The 22,917-nt window shown below is 41.1% G+C and overlaps 1 protein-coding gene and 1 pseudogene across 8 annotated transcripts in view; both read right to left on the reverse strand.

The window, feature by feature from the left end:
* The window catches only part of LOC103724243 (nuclear pore complex protein NUP1-like), a 40,621-nt gene that overhangs the window by 17,330 nt on the left and 374 nt on the right, over nucleotides 1-22,917 (reverse strand). For 7 of the 8 annotated variants that reach the window (XM_039132037.1, XM_008815441.4, XM_026800422.2 and 4 more), the window contains exons 2-6: nucleotides 10,773-10,819; nucleotides 3,303-3,454; nucleotides 2,495-2,756; nucleotides 565-861; nucleotides 326-412 (exon numbers count right to left, since the gene is read on the reverse strand). In XM_039132037.1, the coding sequence (XP_038987965.1) occupies nucleotides 326-412; nucleotides 565-861; nucleotides 2,495-2,756; nucleotides 3,303-3,454; nucleotides 10,773-10,819 (845 nt within the window). The remainder of the gene's footprint in view (nucleotides 1-325; nucleotides 413-564; nucleotides 862-2,494; nucleotides 2,757-3,302; nucleotides 3,455-10,772; nucleotides 10,820-22,917) is intronic. The other variant, XM_017846919.3, reaches the window with a different exon arrangement.
* Nucleotides 14,908-22,915, reverse strand: LOC120112498 (annotated as a pseudogene).

The raw sequence follows: 22,917 nt of genomic DNA on the forward strand, positions 1-22,917 counted from the left end.
ATGTACCAATTCCAAACCAGTACGGTACGGTACGTTCTGTACCATCCGGTTCGATACGTTCCGTACCATCCGGTTCGGTACAATATAGCGTCCATGGTTTTGGAACCTAAATCCTTAGACCAATCACCAGCCAAAGTTTGGACTGAATTTCAAAGAGGCAAACAACCCATAGTATATAGAGCCCATGTCTGGTCAAATTCAAAATAACCATCGCTCTGACATGCTTGCACCCTAAATTTATTAGAATAGTTAGATCAGTATCACTACCAATGGTTAATCTGTCAATTATATGGAGTGTACACCAGCAATAGAAAGAAAGGCATACCAATTTGCTTCCAGACTGCAAGATGTTTGTTGATGTCCATTGAGATGATGTTGAGGGACCAGAATAGCCATCCACAGGTCTGCCACCCTGAAGAGACAACAAGATTTCTAAATGAGAAGAATAAATGCACCAAAAAACACCTAAAAGCTTTCTCTCTGTGTGTATATATATATATATTTCCTTCATAAGAAGATAAAGAAAGAGATATGTTCGTTGACTCCAAGCACATTAGCATATACCCTGATGTTAGTCATTGGATGAGCCTTAAAATATGGAGAACGAGACATTCTGTATATTGCTGATCTGCCATGTGGTCTTGGGGTAGTATAGCCATTCTCCGTAAGATCAGGTATTCCAGAAAAGCGGACAACAAATCTTGGTGCAATTGCCATATTGAATGATTTTCTCGCATATGGAGCTGCATCTTCCTGAAAAATTTGGCTTCGCAGACTTAGAGTGGACAGAGATACTTTTGAAGATCTAGAACCCATATAAGTTTTAGCAATTTCTGCTGGTGAAGCAGTTTCCACAGGAATCTGTAAAAAATAAAGTGTAACAACTAAAATCAGTGATTACTAGCATAATATTGACCCCTTGGAATTCAACATCATTTTAAAAAAAATAATCCCGAGATTACTTAAGAATGCGATTTATTTCCATCGAGTACCCGGACATCAGCATTAATAATAATGAACAAGAATTATCTCATTAATGACGTGTCAGTTTAATAGATCAAGGTATACTCCATCAAAAAAGACTAAGATGATGGAAAAAAGAAAGAAAAAAGCTCTCACCATGAGGTCAGTCACCTAAAAATTTCTTTTGAAATCCCAGTGAAGGTAATTCTCAGAAATCTAATTGGTTACATGTTTAAAGATCAGGCAACCAGAGAGCAACACACCAAACCTCCCCATGCTTGGAATGAGTCTAGAGAACAGAAAGAATATATAGTTTACTAAGACATTGCATTAATCTCTCAGACACAATCCCATGGACAAGCATGCAAAGTGAGACAGCCAGTCATAGATGGAAGAGCAAGGCAGTATTTATCAGTTCTAAGTAATCAAAAAGTAAACATGTTTAAAGCTCAAGAAACCAGGGAAAACCATTCCAAACCTCCCCATGCTTGGAAGGAGTCTAGACAGAAAGAAGTCAAGCCTCAACAAAGGCCATTGCTTTCATCCATGGAATGCCGTACCGGTCCGTACCGGCCGGTACGGGCCGGTACGTACCGGTCCGGCCGTGGACCGGTACCGGAACGGATAAAAAACCGGTATTTCCCGGTTTTTTATCCGAACCGGCCGGTACGGGTGCGTACCGGCCGGTTCGGGCCCGTACCGGCCGGTTCGGAGCCCGTACCGGCCGGTACGCACCTCGTACCGGTGCGAACCGGCCGGTTCGCACCGGTACGATTTTTTTTTTTTTTTTTTAGAACCACAGCGCCGCGCGCTGTGGTTTTTGAAACCACCGTGTACCGGCCGGTACGGGACCGGTACCAGCCGGTATGTACCGGACCGGACCGGTACCGTACCGGTCCGGCCGGCCACCGGTACGCCGACCGGTACCGGTACGGCGGACCTTGCTTTCATCTCTTCAGCGAAAGTCCCATGTTTGTACACACAAAGTGAGATAACCAATCAGAGAGACTAGAGCAATCAGATATGAGCTTTAAAAGGATAAACTTCTTGATCCTTAACCACAATCCACCACCTAGTTGCTAAATCCAAATTAATCTGTTTCCTGATTTAAGAGTTGCTTGGCACAACAGATCATCGCAGTACACATACTGCTCCACTGCCTTACTAACATGTGACACTGGCACCGTACTGGTTGTAAGCAAGTATTTGATATGTTCCCGTGCCAAGAATACGAAGCACTGGCACAGCACAACACAGCCCAGCACAGGTACGTGCTATGACAGTGCCAGACCTGCATGAAATACTTCAAATGTTGGTCCATTATATTGCCAGTACACTTGAGGACTCAATTAGATAGCCAGGATGATGCTAGAATTATGTCAGTATTAAATAGTATAGGATTGAGAAAATAATGCAAATGTTTGCAGGAACCACCATAATATTAACAAAAATACTAGCTCTGACTTTCCAAAAGAACCATTTACATTAATTGTAAAATGAACTTAGGAGCAGCAGAGAACTGAATTCGTACCGCCAAACTGAATGGAGTTGTAACACTCCCATGTAATCTGAAGGATGCTACTGCTTCCTGCTCTGGAACATTTGCCTTTTCCTTTTGGTCATGAATGTCTGCCGGTTGTGATGTACTTGGTTCAGCAGTAGACACCTTGTTTTGAATTCCCTGCCCCGAAACATTTGCTTTTTCTTCATTCTCATGATTGACTGCTGGTTGTGATGTACTTGGTTCAATAGTTCGCAAACGCAATAATTCTGTCAAGCATTCAAGCTCAACCCTGTACAAATTAAATCTTTATTAGGGAGACAATACAAAATTTAAAGAGAGAGAGAGCCACATAAAAGGTAAAAAAGACTGAAGATGATAAGCAAAATAACTTCACAAAGAGGAGATGGGAAATGTACCCTCGAAAAACAAGGCTCTATCATGTCAGAACTACACAACCATAAATAATGCAGGTAAAAGAACCAACAGGTAAAATAGCTTCATAAATTAAAAAGGAATAATCATATAAACTTATCATATTACATGGAAGAAAATTACAAGCAAAACACATTGGAATAGTTTGAAAAAGAAATGCATGCAATAAATTACAATTTATACAACATTCAGCAGCAAGTAAATATAAAATTGATAATTAAACTTCTCAAAAAAATGATAATTAAACTGAAGGATGGTGCTAGTTTGCAGATGGTCATGATGAGTTTGGACATCCTGTATGGTGCATCATGACACACACGTGCGCAGTGGAAAATAGAATTTGCCAAACTGAATGCCAACAAATGATTCAATAAGTCACAAGCATCACATAGCAAATACTTTCCTTGTGAATGTTTTCTGCTTCAGTAGTTGTTCAAGTTCAGAAATTCCACCACTGTCCGGATTTATTTCTTGATGAGCCCCACCAGCATCATGATTATCTTTTGGGTTCCCTCCACCATGGCCATGCCGTTCTTGTACTTCAGATGATGAATTCTGTATTTCAAGATTCCAAATGTGCAGTACAGAAAAATATACATATTAAAAATAGCCAATAAAGAACTATAATCATAGTTTATGAAAAGAAATTAAATACTTTCCAAGTGAGCCAAGAGCAAAAAGAAACACTGAATGGATAGATCAACAATAAATGGGCACGGTCTGCACTTCTATGGTGAACACAACAACCACATACAGAAAACACCTTAAAGTGAGAAGTATTACGTAAAATATAGTTCACATATCATTAATTCATTACAAAATTATAACTAAAGCAGAACACAACTGTTGATGGATATTTACCTCTTAGCAAGCTAGATCATAAGCATTTCTTCTCCCAGATTCAGATTTGGGGATGGTATAGGAAAGGAAAGCGGAAGAAGTAGTAGTATATAAATAAAAAATGATAAATCAAAATTACTTGGTATGTTGAAATTTTGTTTTCAATTATTATATTCTACATGAATCCCAATACCCATCTAGCCTTTTCTCAACTATTTACGGTCAGCTTTATAAATCCTATTTAGGGCCACCTCATTCAATTGACTTAATCTTGGTTAGCAAGTTCATCATGTAGAATTAAAGAAGAACGTAGAGAATTGAATCCTAAATGGGTGTCATGATCTTGGTGGGATGACGTGAATAAAAGAATTTAAAAAGCAGCTTGATAAGATGGAGGTGACTAAACAGTAAGTTGTTTGACCTAGTTTACACTCGTGTTGAGGGGGGAAACAGGGTCATAAAAGATGAGAATTTTCCTTAAGAATGAACTGAAAGGGTGCTGAAAATTTTGAAATATGACCTGGTAAATGATTAAGCTATTTCAATTGGAAGGTTAAAGACTAATTGTGGGACGAGTTGGCGTTGTAATGAGAATTGTTTCAAGAGAAGAAAGAGCACTTCAAGAAGTACTGAGAATTTTTAGGTAAGGATATGAGCTTAGAGAAGCTAAGCAAACCATTTTTCTCACATCTTCATTACAAATTTAGAAAGATCATAGGGGAAAAATGGGCTTTAATTTTTATGTAGTGTTTGAAAGCACTTAAGGTATCCAATGAGTTCTAAGAAACCTAAAGCAGAGGACCAACAATAGATTAGAAAAGTCAAGTTAGCAAGCTGAAAGTTTCTGCGGCTCTCTAAGACCAGCAAAGATATCGAGAATTTGCAGCAGTTTCAAAGTCCTGCCTTGGCTGCAAGACTGGGCATGGAAAAAGGTGAAGCAAAAGATCTCAAGATTCTCAACATTTGAAGGGAATGAAAAGAAAAAGGTAAAGCAAGGACAACCTAAGAAAGATAAGAAAAACAGAGACCTGGGCATGGAAACCATAAGAAAAATGGCTCTTGTGAGAGACTATAGTTCATACAAAACGAGCTATAAAATTGATATTTTAGAAAACTGAGGAGCCATAAATAGCGTGGATATGTTACAATGCCCACCACAGGGAGAATTGGAAATGAGGGCCAAGAGGTGGTAACCAAAACTGCAGGAGAAGCCTGAAATGGACAACAAGAGACAAGGAGATGATTCATTTCACAAAGGACAAATGGCTGCTGAAGATGCCTCTTGATGTGACTCGACATGGAAGAAAATAGACAATTGCCTAGAGGTAAAACATATTACGGAAGATAGAGAATCGAATAATTGCAATCCATGGACACGGGGATGAAACCAGATTGGATACGGATCGGACACCAGTATATCCATATCCATATTTGTTTTATTTGACGAATACAGATACAGATATGCATGTTAGTCGCATGCAAAAATTTATATTCATATTTATTTTAAATGGATACAAATACAGATCGAATACTGAAAATATGGATATAAATATGGATATAAGTCAAATAATTAAACTTTATGACTATAGAATCAAAAATATTACTAATGGAAGGTAAATCAAGTTAATAACATGTTAATGTAGTCATTATTTTTCTCAAAAGTTCATGATTGCCATATAAAATTAAATAAAGTTACAAATAGAATCAGATATTTCGATATGTATCCGATAGTTGTCTATCCATATCCATATCCATTTTTCTTTGGCGAATATGGATATTAGTCAATTAGCTCAAATTTCTATCTATATCCAGATATATTCGAATACCAAAACGGATCTAGACAGATATTATCCAATCCACTTTCACCCCTACAGGGATATATGATCGATCAAGCATGCCACCCTATAAAAAGCCAGAACAAGGACATAATAATGCGTACGTTCCCCAAATGACAATGTTGTTGCCTGGACAATGTATGATGTGATTCTGGTGAAAAAAGGAAATGGTGGAAGATGAAAACATTTGGAAATAATTCCTGCCAAAGGCTGGAACATGACAAATAACCTCATAGAAAAGGGAGTAAATTTTTTTTTGTTGAGAAAAGCGATTGCAATTAGACATAGATGCCCTCAACACAATATCCAAGAAAAAGATGAGAGCCACTTACTTTCAAATGAAAGTAGTTAGGAATAGCAATGACAACTTCTTGAGAAATGGCCAAATACCATCCACAGTAAAAATATTGAAATAAGAAGGGCCAGCAGACTATAGAAATGAAGACAGAAACATGAATGATTTGCCTTTGAAGAGAAACTTATGGTAGATATGGAAATGCTAAAACAAGGTAAATTTCGGAACGAGTAAGCATGTTTGACAGGGGACACCATGTTAGGTGATAGAAAAGCGAATAATGGGAAGTTTAGTGAAGTGAAAGAACTTAGTGCTAAGAAACTAATACTTAGGGTATCGTACCAACCTTGGAGTTCATCCATGTACCTACTTCCAAAGCTTTTACTTTTCAATTTTTTTGAGAGATCCCCTTCCTGTACATGCATTTGAATCTAGTACACAACACATGCGCCCTCTTCATACCTTGGTCGAATGGATAAAGCTGATCAGAAGATTGGTTTCAACTACAAGAACCAATAAAATAACCAAAGAAGAGAACAAAAAGATGGCATGTGTTTTCTTTGATTGATTGACATTACTGACAAAAAACATCATTCACCTAATGCATATGATCAAACGATAATAGGTCATCTACTCATCTTCATGATGCCTGTAATCGTACACCTAGGTTTGTGATCCGCAAATGGACGACACTTGTCCGCAATCAAAGTTGTTACTCATATTAGATGTTAATGTGTGGTCCCAGCTCTCTCACTCTTTAGGATCTGAATCCAATCCTACTAACTTAGATATTATCTGATCTTTTGTTTCTAATTACAAATTAGGAGACCACCCCTTCCCTCTCTAACTTTGAACCCTATGTAATCGTCGTTAAAGCAATGTATGCCCTAAAAGTCATTTGCAAGTAATTGTAAACATTTATTAGATTAATACATAGATTTTTCCTTTTCAATGATCACATGTAGTACAGGATATGTGCCACACATTAGCCATAGAACCAAGGAGTTTGCAAGTACTCTAGGGGATTTACCGATGTGCACAGAGTGTCTTCCGAAGGGAGGATTGGATACTTGAAATTTGTTCGGAGCTATAGGTAATGTTGTTCGCACATATAAGGTTTCTGAGGTGGAAAGTGATATCGTGGAGTTCCTCCTTCACTGAGGTCAGACTTTGCACTAACATTTGGGTATGCCATCACGTCTGCTTTTCGCAGCCTCAGCATCTCCTAAGAACATGAAGATCAACTCCAGAATCACCATCATGGGCAAGTATATCTTGTTTTGACACTTGTGTATGCTTCTTTATATGGTAATATCATGAAAAAAGGTCCTAATATTCCACTGCAAATACTTTGATGATCCCCAGAATTCCATCAATGGCCAGTCTTTCGCTCCTCACTCTAAGGGCATCTTTGGTATTAGTTCTACTTTTTAAATAGTTCCCACAAAAGGCGAAGCTAGAAGCTAGGTTTTCTAGATTCTCCTAAAAGCTCCCTTTCTAACTATTTTTTCTTGTAGATGCACTTACCCTATATTGTTACCAAACACATTTTTCTAAGAAACACTATTCTACATAAAGATTACAGAATTGCTTTCTAAAGCAACACCAAATAAGGCCTAAGCAACATTCTCGAGCCTCATTTCCTTTCTTCCTCACCCAAAACTAACAGCTTGTTGCCATGTACCATCATAGTCCATGTCCTTACCCTTTTCCGACTATGCATCTAGCCCATCATCCAACATCTATGCTTTGTCCTAGTACTTTAACCCTATATGCATATCTTCCCCTTCCATTGCCCTGCCCATCTACTCAACCTATATCTTCCCTATCTCAACTCCCTACCTTGCTTCAACCATGTTGTTCAAGGACTACAAAATCGACCCAAACCGCCTGGTTCAAGGCGAACATACCAAACCATTGCAAAACCTGGCTGATTTAGTGGTTCAGTACAAGAACCAGCTTGTACTAGTCCGTGCTGGGCCAAATAGAGCAGAATCATCTAATTCGGCTCTATACCAACCTATACCAACCAATTTCGGCTGGTACCATGATAAAGAATGAGAAAAAGAGACTAGCAGGCTGCTCGGTACAAGACACGTACATACTAGTACAATACTCAATACTAAGATTGCGGACCTTAGTGTTGTTAGTCAAAAGAGTTAGGAACGTGGTAGATGGAGACGAATGAGCATTGATAATAAGGTAGAAGGTAGTAATTGAGAAAGAGAAATAATAAAATGGAGGCTAGTAAATGGGGAGGAAAATGAGACAGTAGGTTGTGGTAGTCTCCCCTGATAGTTTTGCTCAAACTTTTGGTGTTTTAGTTGAAAAAAAGAAAAAGAGAATTTTTTGAAAATGAAAAGATAGAAAAAGAAAAAAAGAAAACATTATAGTGATTTTGCATTATATAGATTATTATTCATGCAGGTTCGATGGTTTCAGGATGAAGTTGGTATCATATATGAGTAAAATTCATAAACCATATCTGTTTTTTGTTCTGTGAACTTCAGTTGTTTGAAAATTTATCTTATTGATAGCACCCTCCCAAACCACATCACCAGGGAAGGAACAATTGTGGTGTGCCTCCATTTGAAAATTTATCTTATTAGCAATTCTTGAGTTCAGTGCCTAGTGTATAAGTCTTCTTCTTCAATATATTTTGGTATAACTACAAAACATATTGAATTTGGAATTTCTTTCTCGAATTTTGAAGGTTAAGTGGATATTTATAGATGCAAGTAGTTATAAAAAAATTATTCTATATAAAAAAAGTTTTTATTGTGAAAGACTACCTTGTATTTGTTTGTTGACATTAGTGTTTGTTAAGTACTGTAATAGGAGCCCTTCCTAGCTTATATACATGTCATCCATGAACAAATATCACCTCTTTTCACTTCAGAAAAAGAAAGAAAAAACACATATAACTGATGTTACATTATCTACTTAAAAACGAAGAAAGGACCAATATACCATAGAAAATACCAAAATAAAACTTTCAGAAGAAAGCATCCATGACTAATTTCAGTCAGTTTTGGCCATAACTAAATCAAAACTGGTTAATTTCAGCTAAAGCTGATCAAAACTGCCTAAACGTAGTGTCAAGGTCAGGTTCAGCTCACTTCCAAATTGATCTATTTTGACCGCTATGGATTGATTTTGGCCAAAACTTCCAAACCTTGGTATCAAGGTGAAATGATCAGGGTATAGGTTCATAATAGAATAACCTGGCCACCTAGAATAGAAATAATGATTGTTCAAGATGATTATGTTATAGGTTTATAATAGAAAAGTAGGATACAGCCCAATAATGTGATATATCGGCCTGTATTGATGCATATCAAAGCAATATGAACAGATACAGGCTGATATACATTAATGTAGAATTACTCACCCCTGCACCATAATGGTGACCCGCCCATGGGGCACCAACCATATCCACAATATAGCACATAGCATTAAATCCTTACCTCCATTATATCCTTACAAATGAATCTCTGTTGTTTATGAGAATTTGAATTCTACAAGATGCCACATTTTTTTACTTTCAGTTAGATTTTACTATATAAACCTATTTTATATTTTGAAACAACAAATGAATCATTGGTTTATTTACTCTATCAGCAAATCAAGATGCCCGTTGAGCACCATACAAGACATCAATTTTTTATATTTATGTGCTATAGGATTACTTGTGTTTGGTACATTAATTAAATATCCCCTCCATTTTCAGTATTAAAACAGATTCCTTTGAAAACTTAAAAAACATTTTTTGCCATGAAAAAGAAAAGCATATAATGTTCAATAGGGGAAAATAATTTTGTTTAAAAGCAGAGGTAGTTTATCCTGTAAATTGAAGTGGCAAGTGTACTTAAACTAGCACAACCCATACTCAGACATAAGAATAAATCAAAAAAAAAAAAGATTTAACGCATAAATTGAAAATATTAACACAAGAAATAATGACTCAGATGAGATACACCTCTCCTGATTTAATTTCTAGCAAGTGTCGAGCAAAAATAATCCAATTAATAATTTATATCTATAAAGGACATGAAGAGCAAATAGCTGAAAACCTTCTAAGTCAGTTCCTTCCTGAAATATACACAATCATTTTTTTTTAACAATCATAAACTTGGAAAATGCCACTGTCTGCTTGGCCAATTGGTTAGGGCATAAGCACTCTGCTCCCCTGAGGAATGAGTAAACAGTTCTGAACTAGGGTTTCCACAATCAAAAAAGATAGAATTTTGAAATTTACTCAAGTAAAAAGGAAAACAATATAATAATTACATCAAAAATTGGTATCAATCAATTATATATATATAATGGTCAATATGTAAGTTTCGGAGCTCGTGCTGGAGGTATACCACTCAAAAAGAGACTACTAAAATCCCAGGTGCAGAGTTGTTGAAACTTGATAACATCATCATGGCACAAAAATGAAGTTTCAGGAATTGTCATGCATTCCAAGTGTCACAGAATTACAGATAATTGATAATAAATACAAAGAAATAAAATCAAGAAACCATGGATACAGTATCAATTAAATATTTTCATTGTAATCGATCAATCAACAAGTATCATATGGTTAATATGCAAGCCCAAAATCCATTTTCTGAAAATAAGTCTTTAATACAATAATATTTGGCAATTTTGTCAATCATTTCTCAAGGATCATAACATTAATCTACAAAGAAAAGAATGAAATTATCCATTAAGAATGAAATTATCCATTACAACTCAAAGTAATAAAGAGCTACAGATCAACCTAGAATCGAAGCCAACAACTCAAAGAAGCAGGACACAGAAAAAAAGAGAGATTTCAATTTTAAACAACAAAAATTAAAAAATATAGATAAATTAATACATATATAGAAATTATAATTCATTTAATGTTGCTTACAATAGAAGGCACCTCAGGAACTTCTTGTCTAGATTGATAGTTTCCCTCTGCACATATAACAAAGTTGGAAACATACAGTAGCTTAGAAAGAAAATGTCGATGTTTCATCAACAAACAACAGGTAGCCGAACAGAGATACATCAACGGTGAGAAAACAAAGAAATAGGATCAGCTTACCATATGAGCACCACTTAGAAAAGGTAAGAATCACAAAGAATATGAAGAAGACAGATTGCTATTAAAAGAAGTGTGAGAATATCAATCAGATAACAGAATATATAAAGAACAATATATGGTGATTACAACTGATCTTCTCAAGGCACAATTACATGGAGTGATTAAGTAACTAAAAGCATAGATAAAGGCAGCTGTGGTATGCGGGCAGCCAAGGGCGCATTTATAGCGCACATGCAATATGCGGATGCGTATGCAATTATAAAAATACAATAATCACAATGATAACAGTAACAACATTAATAACAACAATAACAAATAACATCATTACTGACTATATATATTTAATAGCGAATAGCAATAACTATAAGATTTTTAACAAATTATTAGCAACACCTGCATCTATCCTAACCATAACCCGTTAATAGTCACCTACCAACTAAATCCACACGTTCCCATGGACTGCGTAAAAGTGGGCCCCATAACACTAAGCCAAGTCACATATGACATATGGAGCTGCACAAGGCTAGGTGGACCATGTTTTGGCCTATAAGCAGCGCAGCCACATACAGTAACCACCAAGGTTTTCAGACTTCATAAAGGACTTGTACAGTAACCCCAGTAGCTCAAAAATACAGGTCAGGTTGTTCAACACTCTCCAGTACTAACACATGGTATACTGCTGGAGGCAAGTCAGAAATTGTACATATGTTAGCACGATTCTATATCAAGCCCTCATGGTACTCTTTGTACTAGGTAGTGCAGGTCAATTCAGAAACCTTGATAACCACATACAGGGAATATGGTGGGGTCCGAAGACCACATCAACATATGTGGCCACGCAAGATGATTTTCAAACCAATGAATAAAAACTAACCAACAATCAAGATTTTTCAAGAATCAAATGACTAGCCCTAAGAAAATGGTAGCACCATACCAATGCTACTATGAAGCATACCTTCTACATGTCTTCAACATCCTTGACTCCAAATACCTCTACAGGATTAATGCTCAGGTATTTAAGAAGAATAACAACACTAGGACCGTTGAACCATCCGTACCGAGCAATTCAAGGCATATTAAACCAGACTGAATGGTTACCAAGATGGTTCGGCCAATCAATCCAATTACCCCCTCCCCTTTTTTCACAAAATCCTCTGCCCTCCAATCCTCTCCCTCTCTTTCAATCTCTCAATTCCCCTCTCCCCCTATCTCTCTCTCTCTCGATTCTACTCTCGAGATCTTCCTCTCCCCTCGGCTATCTCTCTCGATGTTCCACTGCTAACAACTCCACAACAATGACGACTCTAAGGTACACCGCTCGGAGCTCTCTCTCCCTCCCTCCCTCTACTTTACTCTCGAGAGCTCTCACTCCCCTCCCTCCTCTCTCTTGATTCTCCATCGATGACGACAACTCCACAAAAACGATACCGACTAAGTTAGAGTTCCGCAACAATGAGGTATACCTCTCTCCCCCACCCTCTCTCCCTCTCTCTCTCTCCCTCTCTCTCTCTCTCTCCCTCTCTCTCCTCCTCCCCCCTCTCCCTCTCCCTCCCCCTCCTCTTGGTTCCCACATACCTCTGCTTAGTATAGTATGTACCAGTACCATATTGAACCGGTCACCAACCAATACATTCCCAATATCGGTTCAACGAACGTTAATAATACCATACAGAATTTACAATCTTTAAACAATATGGGAATGTTTAGTTGCATTCCATCATTTGCCAAGTACTAGAGTTTGATGTTTTATGAGTTATCTAAACCATATGTATTGAATTGTTGATGAAGTTGGAAAATAATACAATAGTTTCAAAAAAAAAAAACTGGCATTATAATAATTATAAGACTACTAAGAGCAAAGAACTGTTGAACTACAGAATTGGTTAGAAGAGTAACAGAAACAAATATTGAGATTAAGTGATATGCATGGTAGATCCATGGGGTAAAACTGCTGTGAATTTTGATACATGAACCATAACAGTCATTGCACTAGAATGGATGGTTTTGTGATCGAATATGAATCAAAGGAAAGGGCAGAGGGAGAGAGTCAAATAAATATTGCTTTGTTGTGTTATCATGGAGTACGCAAGCCATCACAACACGACACCACTAAAACTACAGGGCCTAGTGGCATAAGCAAGTTTTAGGTATGGTTTTCTACCGCCTAAATGAAAAGATAATTACATCAACTTTCTAATAAGCAATTACAACAAAGAGAATAACTAACCTAACAGTTTGAACTGAAGCATACCTATCTCGCTTCCTTTGACGACTACCTTCTAACTTAATTCATTTCTCAATCCGGCAGTTCAGTTGCGAAGGACGTCGACTATAAATATAAAGAAAGGGGAAAAAAGCCTTGAATCTTCGGGGAATTAGGGAGGATCCACTTCACAGAGTAAACCATAGACCCATGACATATTGATAAAGTCAAAGCCTTGAATCATGCGGCAAAATTCTATGGAGGTCCTCCGAAACTTTGGAGTTGCTCTGCTGGTCGCAGAACTAGAGCCCGACTCGTAGTGTAAGGGCCTAAATAGAGCTCTATGTCTATCCACCTCATCCTGCTGCCACTGATCATCCAGGCTCACCTGCATGGTAGCCTAATCTGTGCCTCATCATTATCTAGATCAGACACTTCTTCTACCTCCCTGAAGTAAGGTCAGCGGAGCCGTCCCGAACCGCCCGGTTCGGGGTGTCCTAAGCCGTACTGGCTATGGATCGGAATGGTTCTGACAACGAAAACGAGACCAATGCCGAAGAGGAAGAAGACAAAAAAAGAGGAAAAAAGAGAGAGCAGGGAGGAAGGGAGAGGGAGAGAAAGAGAGAGAAAGGTCGAGGCCAGCTAGCAGAGGCCGAAGAGCTACCGCGCGGAGGAGGCAGCCGCGGAAGAGGGGCTCGCTCTGGTCTCATGTGTCGTTCGAAACAGGGGCTGGAGGGCTCCTTTTACTTTTGGAGTTTTTAAATAAAAGAAAGATGAAGACAGCTTTGCCGACTTTCACTTAAAACTTCCAAAAATAAAAGGGCCCCCTCCAGCCGTTGTTTCAAACAAAATAGAAGGCTGGAGTGGAGCCCTTCTGCGGCTTTCCGGCGGCTCTTTGGCCTCTGCCTCCTCCGCACAACAACTCTCCGGCCTCCGCCTACTCCACGCAGCAGCTCTTCGACCCTCCGATGACTCTCCATCAACCTCCCTTGGCCTCCTCTCTCGTTCTTTCTCTCCCCCACCTCTTCTATTGTGTCGGTACAGGCTTAACACAGCACAGTGTGGGACCGTACCGACTCGTGCAGCCGGACAACCGATATGGTGCTCCGTACCAGTTCCACCGACCCTGTCCTGAAGCGATATGAAGGTGGCAGAGCCACTCGGCGATCAACCTCTGCCTCTCTTATCGACTCTCTGCTTCATTGTTCTAAAATCAACGAAGTACTTCATCAGCTAATGTATCTCCTATGAGTATTTTCGCAGGATAATCACCTGCAGATATTGCTTCAACCTTGGTACCACTCTTTTGAACTATGTGTTGCACCAGTTGCATCTCTAGTGGTTCCGACCAAAAAGCATTTACCCATGATGCTAATCAATCTCACACCCTAAATCCTTTTTCCTCGATGGTTCCATTTTTATAGTATTTTATCTAGCACGTTAGTTTATTAATTATTTAAAAATAGTAAAATTTATTAAAATAAAAAAATATATTTCTACTTCAAAAAATACTTCTGACTAATCTAATACATAGCACTAATTTTTTATTTTTTAGATTAATTATATATTTTTAGTAATTTTAAATTAAAAAAATGTTTAGATATCATAAATTCAGAAAAATATTTTCCTACCTCAAAAAAATAATTCTAAATTTTATAATACGTAGTACTAATTTTTTATTTTTTATATTAATTATATATTTTTAATTATATTTAAATTAAAGATAATTTTTGAATATAAATTTTTGAGAAAATTAATTTAAGCTTAGATCCATGTATAACCCTACCATAGATGCTATATATATTTTTCTAAGCCCATGGACATACATCAAAGGCTACTTATTTCTTAATTTTTTTTAAATTAGATCTAGGCCACTATGCGCATGATCGCATTAAAACTGGAATAAATGAATAACAATTTAAGCCAAGAGTAGCTTGCATACCCCTAAATAAGCTTTTAGTTTTATAGTTATTTTTTGAATTTTTAATTTTTAATCCAAAAATATAATTTTAATTCAAAAAATTATATATTTAACAAAAGTTAAAGATTTTATTGGGATTGTGTAGATCATCCGTAGATCTATAACATTATATATTCCCTGACTCTCCCCCTTACTCTCTTCCTCCCTCTCTCTCTTCCTCTCTCCTTTTCTCCCTCTCCCCCTCCCCTTCTGGCTCTCCTTATGTTGGAATGCTCCAAAACTGCATGGTATAGACTTGCATGCACTATGTCGAACCGATTGCTAGCTGGTATCCCCTCCAATATTGGTTCGTCGAACCTTGGTTAGTATACTAACGGCCTTGGTACCTATACACGGTATAAGAGACATACCTAGTACATGTACGTCCCGATATGGCCAGTTATGCCCTACACTGGTTGTTTGATTCGGTCTAGTAGACCATGATTGACATGCCCAGAAACTTGGAAAAAAGGGTTGTTCAAGTAAGATGGCATGCAACAAAACAACTACCAAAGAAAGATGGACAACTTTCCTAATGTCTAGATATCCCAATTTTTAAACATATTCTATTCAGTCAAAAATGCTTCCCCTTGTACCACTGCCTTCTTAAAGTCAACACAGCAGCCTCTAGTTGGGGATATATCTTTCCCAGATTACCAAATGGTCCAGGTCCGACCTCACCCTTGGTATAACAACTCTTGACCATGACAACTGAATAGTATGTATCTGTTTATGCATGTACTTACTACTTAAGACATAATTAGTGACTGACTTGACTTTTACTGTAATTCACTAAGTAACAAAAGAAACTATATCCCAAAAAATAGTAGGAAACACATAGAGACATGTCATATTATTTGTGTGAGTGAATTCAAAAAATAAAATAAAAGTACTCTAGCTCTAGCTCCTGCACCACAGCATCCATAAACATAAAAACACAAAAATATATGCAAAAGCACCTGTACAATCGAATTATAACGACAGCCAAGGGTAGCAAGTAGCAACAACATCAACTCCACTAGAAATTAAGTTACTCTCAAAATCCATCACCTAGGAGAATGATAATCACACAAGACAAAAAATGTGTGACTAATACAACAAAAAACAGCAATAGAATAATATACCAGCAACCTGTCTAGCTGCAAGTAAGCAAATCCAGCCTGCTCACAGCTACCAACAAGCTGCAAACATGCACTTTTCTTCTTTTTTTTTGGTACAACGGTAGTTCATGTCAGCCTAGCATGAACACTACCCTCAGCATCAAAAGAAAAAAAGGCGACATAAAGAAAAAGGAACAAAATCGAGCTCCCCCCCGAATGGTGAGCAGCGAAGAAGGCGATCCAGTCTGCAGCCCTGTTCGCCTTCCAAAACACATGGCAACATGGATCGAACGGCAGCACGCTACCAACCTCTGGATGTCCCTGAGTATAGGGTGGTCGTCTCCCCGGCGCCCGACATTACGAATCCACCCGGTCACCATAGTAGAGTCTTCCTCCAAGATGATGCAATCCGCCCCTAGGATCCTCCTCACGTAGGTGACTCCCACTCATGCAGCCCTGAGCTCGGCTCCAATAGCCGTCATGTCACAAGTGCGTCGCCCGCCTGCCGCGACTAGTCTGAAATTGTGATTCCGATTCACAAATCCAATCCCTCCTCTGTCTCCTCCTACCAAGGCACTGCCGTCAAAGTTTACCTTGAGGTGGCCAGAAGGTGGGAGTTTCCAAGAGACAAAGGTCACTCGGGGCGCTGTGGCAGCGAAGTGGGAATCCCAGATGTCCCTAGCCAACCCCGGAGGAGATGCCCGGTCAGTGGCGACGATTTCAGCCGCCTGACGAATGGCTCTGTCCACCACGACCCTCGGAGGGGTCCTATCCTCAAAGATGCGAGCATTCCAATCTAGCCAAATGTGGCACGCCATATAAACACATATGATGCCTCTCTCCACGGTGCCCGGTGAGCCTGCCAACTGCCTCAAGCGGTCCAAAAGATCCTTCGCCGACTCCACATCCCGCAGTAAGAAAAAGGGCGCCCGCTGCCAGGCCTGCACAGCTCGAGGACATCCAAGCAATGCATGGCTGATAGTCTCCTCTCGATCCGTGCACTCCTCGCACATCGAGAAAACCCTGACTCTCCTACTAGCCAACACACCCCGAGTTGGTAGAAGCCACCTTCCATATAAACAGAGCCACTCAGAGGTGCACCCGCATCCTCCAAATCCACCTACCCTCAATCTGTCGAGTAGCCTCTCTGCCTATCAGCGCCTGCAGGTCTCCAGCGCTCACCCTTGCCCTCTCCATCGGAGCCCACAACAGCCTATCTCTTGACTCCTCGCCTGGAATCGAAATAATCAGTATCCTCTCAACCAACTACTCCCCAAATACCTCCCGAATCATCGCCTTGTTCCACCTACCCCTGCCCGGACTAATCAGATCACTGACTCTATACCCAAACAATCTCGTCTAGTCCACCATCGTCGGGATCCTCTCTAGCGGCTGATCGGTCACCCGGGCATCTTGAAGAATATCTATCGATCACCCATCACCAATCGCCCATCCGATCACTGGCAGGACTACTAGGGCGTAGGTACAAATCTCCTTCCGGATGAACGAGATGGGGCGTCCCATCCGAAAATCACCCACTGCCGAACATATACCATACTTGCCCCTCAGGATAGCACTCCATAAACTGTCACGCTCCAGAATATACCTCGCCTCATGCCTCGCTGCTAGAATCTCCCATCGTACCAATAGAGAGTACACCCCAGTCATCCTGCCCTAATCGGCTGGCATATCACCTCCCACGCCATCAGATGCATACCATCTCTGCCCTGTTTCCTACTCCAGATGAAATTCCGAAGCAACAGTTCCATGCTCTCAACGCCACCACCGGCACAATAGTGTTCGACAGCAAGTATCGGCATGGAACTGAGAACTGAATGCACCAGTGTCACTCTGCCCATCATAGAAAGAGTCTCCACCTGCCAACCCTCCAATCTATGTCTGACCTTCTACTCAATGTCATAACAGTCACTGCGTCGTAGATGACGCTCGGTGATTGGAACCCCTAAATACTTTAGTGAGCCCTCCTGCTCACCCACTCTCAGAATCTGCTTAATTGAAGTCTTCACCTGGAGCTTAGTTTTTGGACTAAAATATATGGCTGACTTGGCTAAGTTGACCCATTGGCCCGAGGCCATACAATAATCTCCTAGCATCTGCTGAATGACAACCGTCGCCTGCCTTGAGGCCCGAGCCAGGATCATACAATCATCAGCAAATAAAAGATGTGATATCTGAATGGAATTCGGTCTGGGTCTATATACCTCCAAAGTCTGCATTTTCACGACATGACGAAGGGCTCTGGACAATGCATCTGCACATAGGATAAATAACATCGAAAATAACAGGCAACCCCGTCGAAAGCTAATAGTGGAGGTGAAAAAGTGGGATGGCGTGCCATTCACCAGTATAGCAAAGGAGGGCGTGCTGATGCATCCTATCATCCAACTGATCCACTACTCATGGAATTCAAAACTCACCAGCATGCTCCTTAAGAATCTCCATCTCATCCTATCATAGGCTCTTTCCATATCCAACTTGATCTCCATCAGACTCCTCCGTGTCGGGGCTTTTTATAGATGACACATGAACTCCTGTGCAATAAGTACATTATCGAAGATGATTCAACCCCCAACAAAGGCACCCTGCTCCGAATTGATTATCCTTGGAAAAATGCTCCTCACTCTGGCTACCAAGATCTTTGTCGTGGCTTTATACAGGGTCGTGCAGAGGCTAATCGGGTGAAAATGGCCTGCCTCCGTAGCATCTAATCTCTTCGGAATCAAGGTCACATAGATTTGCTTCCAGTCCTCTGCCATCACTACTGTAATGAATAAGAGTCGTATTGCCTCGAAAACATCTTGACGGACCACCTCCCAAAATCTCCTGAAGAAACCAGGAGGAAAGCCATCCGGCCCCTAAGTCTTATCCACGGCTAAGGACCAAAAAGCCTCCTTGATTTCTTCATTGGTAATCGGTCTGATCAGGGTTGCATTCTCCTCTGACACTGAAGCCACAGGCGTTGACATCATGGGAGGCCTCTCACTATCTATCTGCTCTATCCATCTAGCCTTGAAGAACTACTCTAAAACCCCTCTGATGGTATTTGGGTCCTCTGTCATCTGCCTATTGGTGCCTCTAATCGCTCTGATCCTGTTCCTCTACCTCCGGATGATTGTTGACTGATAAAAAAACTGGTGTTCCTGTCCCTCTCTGTGATCCACTGAACTCGAGATTTCTGCCTCCATAAGATCTCCTGTTGCCGAAGAAGAGAATCGTGAATGGCAAACTAAAATCTGAGCTCCCCCAGCTTCTCTGCTGACAATCCTCCAATCTGCTCCTCTTGGGCCTGAAGAGCCCCTATGGTGGCTTCAACATCCTCAAGCCTCCTGAAGATGTTCCCCACTTCTTCACGTTCCAGTGCCTCAATCTTAGCTAGGTGAGCTTCAATTTATGGAACACCATGTACATAGCGTCTCCCCTGACTGGCACCCTCCATGCCTCCCGCACAATCACCCCCGCTCGAAGGTATGATGACCAAAACTTCTCAAATCAAAAAAAACATTGATAAGACGAGGAGTTAGAGGTATTGACCAAGATTGGACAATGGTCCGAGGCTATCCGGGGCAGATGGCTCACGCAGACGCCCGGATGGTCCTGCATCCAACTGACTGTGGCAAAGGCTCTGTCCAGTCTCTCCCAAACTTAGGAGTGGAAAAATATGACCCGATCCGCCAACCCGACCCATATTCGACCCGCCATAAACAGGTTCGGATTTGGCCTAAACAGGTTTGGATCGTAAACCGGTTAGCCCGTTTAACCTGTTTATTAATTGAGTCGGATACATATTTTAGATGTCTGACCCATTTAACCCGTTTAATATATGAGTCGGGTTGAATCAGATAACCGTTTACCCGGTGATTAGGATTAGAATTTTCTCCGGTGAGTGACCTCTTTCCTCCTCAAAGATCTAGGGTTTGAGGGCAAGGAAGAAGAGGCTGCAGGAGAGGCGGGAGAGGGCAAGGGCGAGGGCATGGTTGATGGGGAGGGGGAGGGGGAAGGGGAGGGGAAGGGGTCGAAGCTCGTCGAGGAGGTTCGCGAAGAGAGGGTAGGAGAGGCTGTAGAGAAAGCGCTACCGAGCATCACGGGCGGCGGGGTCCATGGACCAGATGCAGTCCGAGTTCAGAATAGAGAAGAAGGCGGCGGAGGAGGAGGACGAGGGAGATCGGCGGGGGCAAGGAGGGGGAGAAGGAGAAGAAGAGGAGGAACTTGCGTCGTCCTCATCTTCGTCGGAGTAGGAGGAGAAGGAACGGCCGCGGCGGCGTTTGTGCCACCGGCGGAGGGAGGAGGAGGCGTAAGAGAGGACAGAGGCGATGGCGAAGAAGAGGAGAGGGGCAGCTGAGGAGGAGGCGGTGGCGGCGATGGCGAAGGAGGACGAGGGAGGAGGGGAGCAGTCGGAGAAGAGGGAGGAGGTGGGGTCGGGGTAGTATTGGAGGTGGAAGAGGTTGGAGAGCATCAGCAACAAGGATGGATCCATCGTCGCCTCCTCTCTCTCTCTCTCCCTTCTCTATGCGAAGGGCGGAGTGAGTGGATGGGAGCGTAGGGAAGAGAAGTTTATTTGTGTGCTCTGCCGCCGCCGAGGTCACCGCCATCGTGGCATCGATATAATTTTGATACTTGCCAGGCTACAACAATTAAATTGTCTCCTAAGTTGCTGTAATTAATTGATACTATGATTGTCTTAAGATATGATAGCGGCGCACAATGAGATACAATTTTTTTAAGCATTTTGAAAATATGATATGTAGCCTTGGATTAAGGCCTAAGAGGTTACCTATTTATTAAACAGATTAAACAGGTTGGGTTGGGCAGGTTAAATAGGTTGGGTTGGGCTCAGGATGGGTTGGGCTAAATAGGTTAAACAGGTCGGATCGGGTTGGACAAATAGGTTAAACAGGTCGGATCAGGATGGGTTGGACTAAACAGGTTAAACAGGTCGGATCGAGTTGGGCAAATAGGTTAAATAGGTCGGATCAGGATGGATTGGACTAAACAGGTTAAACAGGTCGGATCGGATTGGGCAAACAGGTTGCATGTTTATTAAACAGGTTAAACGGGTCGGGTCGGATTACCTATTTATTAAACATGACAGATTCAGATTGTAGTTTTTGACATGTTTAATAAACAGGTCGGATTCGGATTTATGATTTTTTGACCCGACCTGCTTATGTCCGACCCGACCCGATTGCCACCCCTACCCAAACTCTCGCACCTTCTTGTCTATGGTTGCACCAAGTAAATCTCAGGCCCGTGAAACCAAGGTCAACCAGTCCATTTGCCATTATGAAGTCCTGGAACTCCCTGACTTCCCTCTTGTATGTGAATGCCTTCCCTTCTAGCTTCTCCTGCGGACGCTCAATGCAATTGAAGTCCCCCGCTACCACCATGGGGAGGCCCTGCTGGATCAATGTTGCCGCCTCATTCCACACAATCCTCCGTTTTCGGTACTTCGTGCTTGCATACACTGCCGCTAGGATCCATGGCCCCCCACTCCCTTCAAAAATCACCATGATGATCTGTTGATCACAAACATTAAAACTGTCAATCCTACACCCTTCTTGTCTCCAGGTAGCTATGATGCCACCTGACAATCCGTGAGATTCCACTGCATAGAAACCTCAGGACCTCGATATAGCCTGTCTTGCTCGCTGGAGACTCCTACCGGACCGTCGGATCTCAAATAACACACAAACATCTGGCCTGTGTAAGTGGACCAATCTACGAAAGGCTGGGGCAAATAATGGTTTTCCAACCTCCCTACAATTCCAAAGTAGCATCTTCATTCTGTAGCCAAGGTTGAGTCTTGGACCATACCCCATGATCCAGTAGTTCCACTCTCCTCTGGGCCATCCCTTCCCTGTGCCTCCCGCAAACTCCCCTCCCTTAAGGCTTTCTTAAGATGTTGGATAAGAAGCCTTGGCCTCCCCCCTTGAGATCCTCCTTCTATGGCCGACGTCATACCCAAGGCAACACCAGAAGCTTTGAAAAGTACCCATGTCTCCTTCCCGTCCCCATCGTTGGCCCCCAATCCACTTCCACCGCACTTCCCCTCCGCTTCCTTATGGAGGATACAAAGCTCATGGACCTCACCCTCCATGGTTTCTCCTTCCTTGGAATGTCTGCTCTCCCGAAGCACCCCCATGAACTTCAGGATATACCAACACCTCCTTCCCCTTCCCTCCGGTGATCCCGTGTCCTCTCTCACCCCCCTTCCTCTCCACACCACCTCTACCAGCTGAGAACCCCTCCCATGGATTGGGCTCCGTCCGGCCGACCGGCGAGCTTTGCGGACTTTCTTTAAAAATACAAACTTTGAGATCACATAAACAGAAAAAATTTCTACAAATAGTTCTAGCAGAAACCGCTTCTAAAATCCTAGAAAGCCTATATGAGAACTTAAACAGCATCTTGTCTTTAGAAAATTCCTACTTTTCCTATCACAAACATGATCTTCAGGTTCCAAGATAAGAATAATTCAAGGGATTGCATTCCTCTTTCAAAATTAGTTTCAAAATACAACATGTGTCGTTAATCCCAGGGACAAAAGGCACTCTTTTGCTATCGAAGACACTGAATATAACCAGTAAAAAGGCAAGAGATTAGACGAAAACCCTAAAAATTGAAAACCAAGGTAGACCGAGCAACTGTACAAGCAATACACAATAGCCAAGAAAGGGACAAGGAATT

Source organism: Phoenix dactylifera, chromosome 11, assembly GCF_009389715.1.
Source record: "Phoenix dactylifera cultivar Barhee BC4 chromosome 11, palm_55x_up_171113_PBpolish2nd_filt_p, whole genome shotgun sequence".
Taxonomy (NCBI): Eukaryota; Viridiplantae; Streptophyta; class Magnoliopsida; order Arecales; family Arecaceae; genus Phoenix; species Phoenix dactylifera.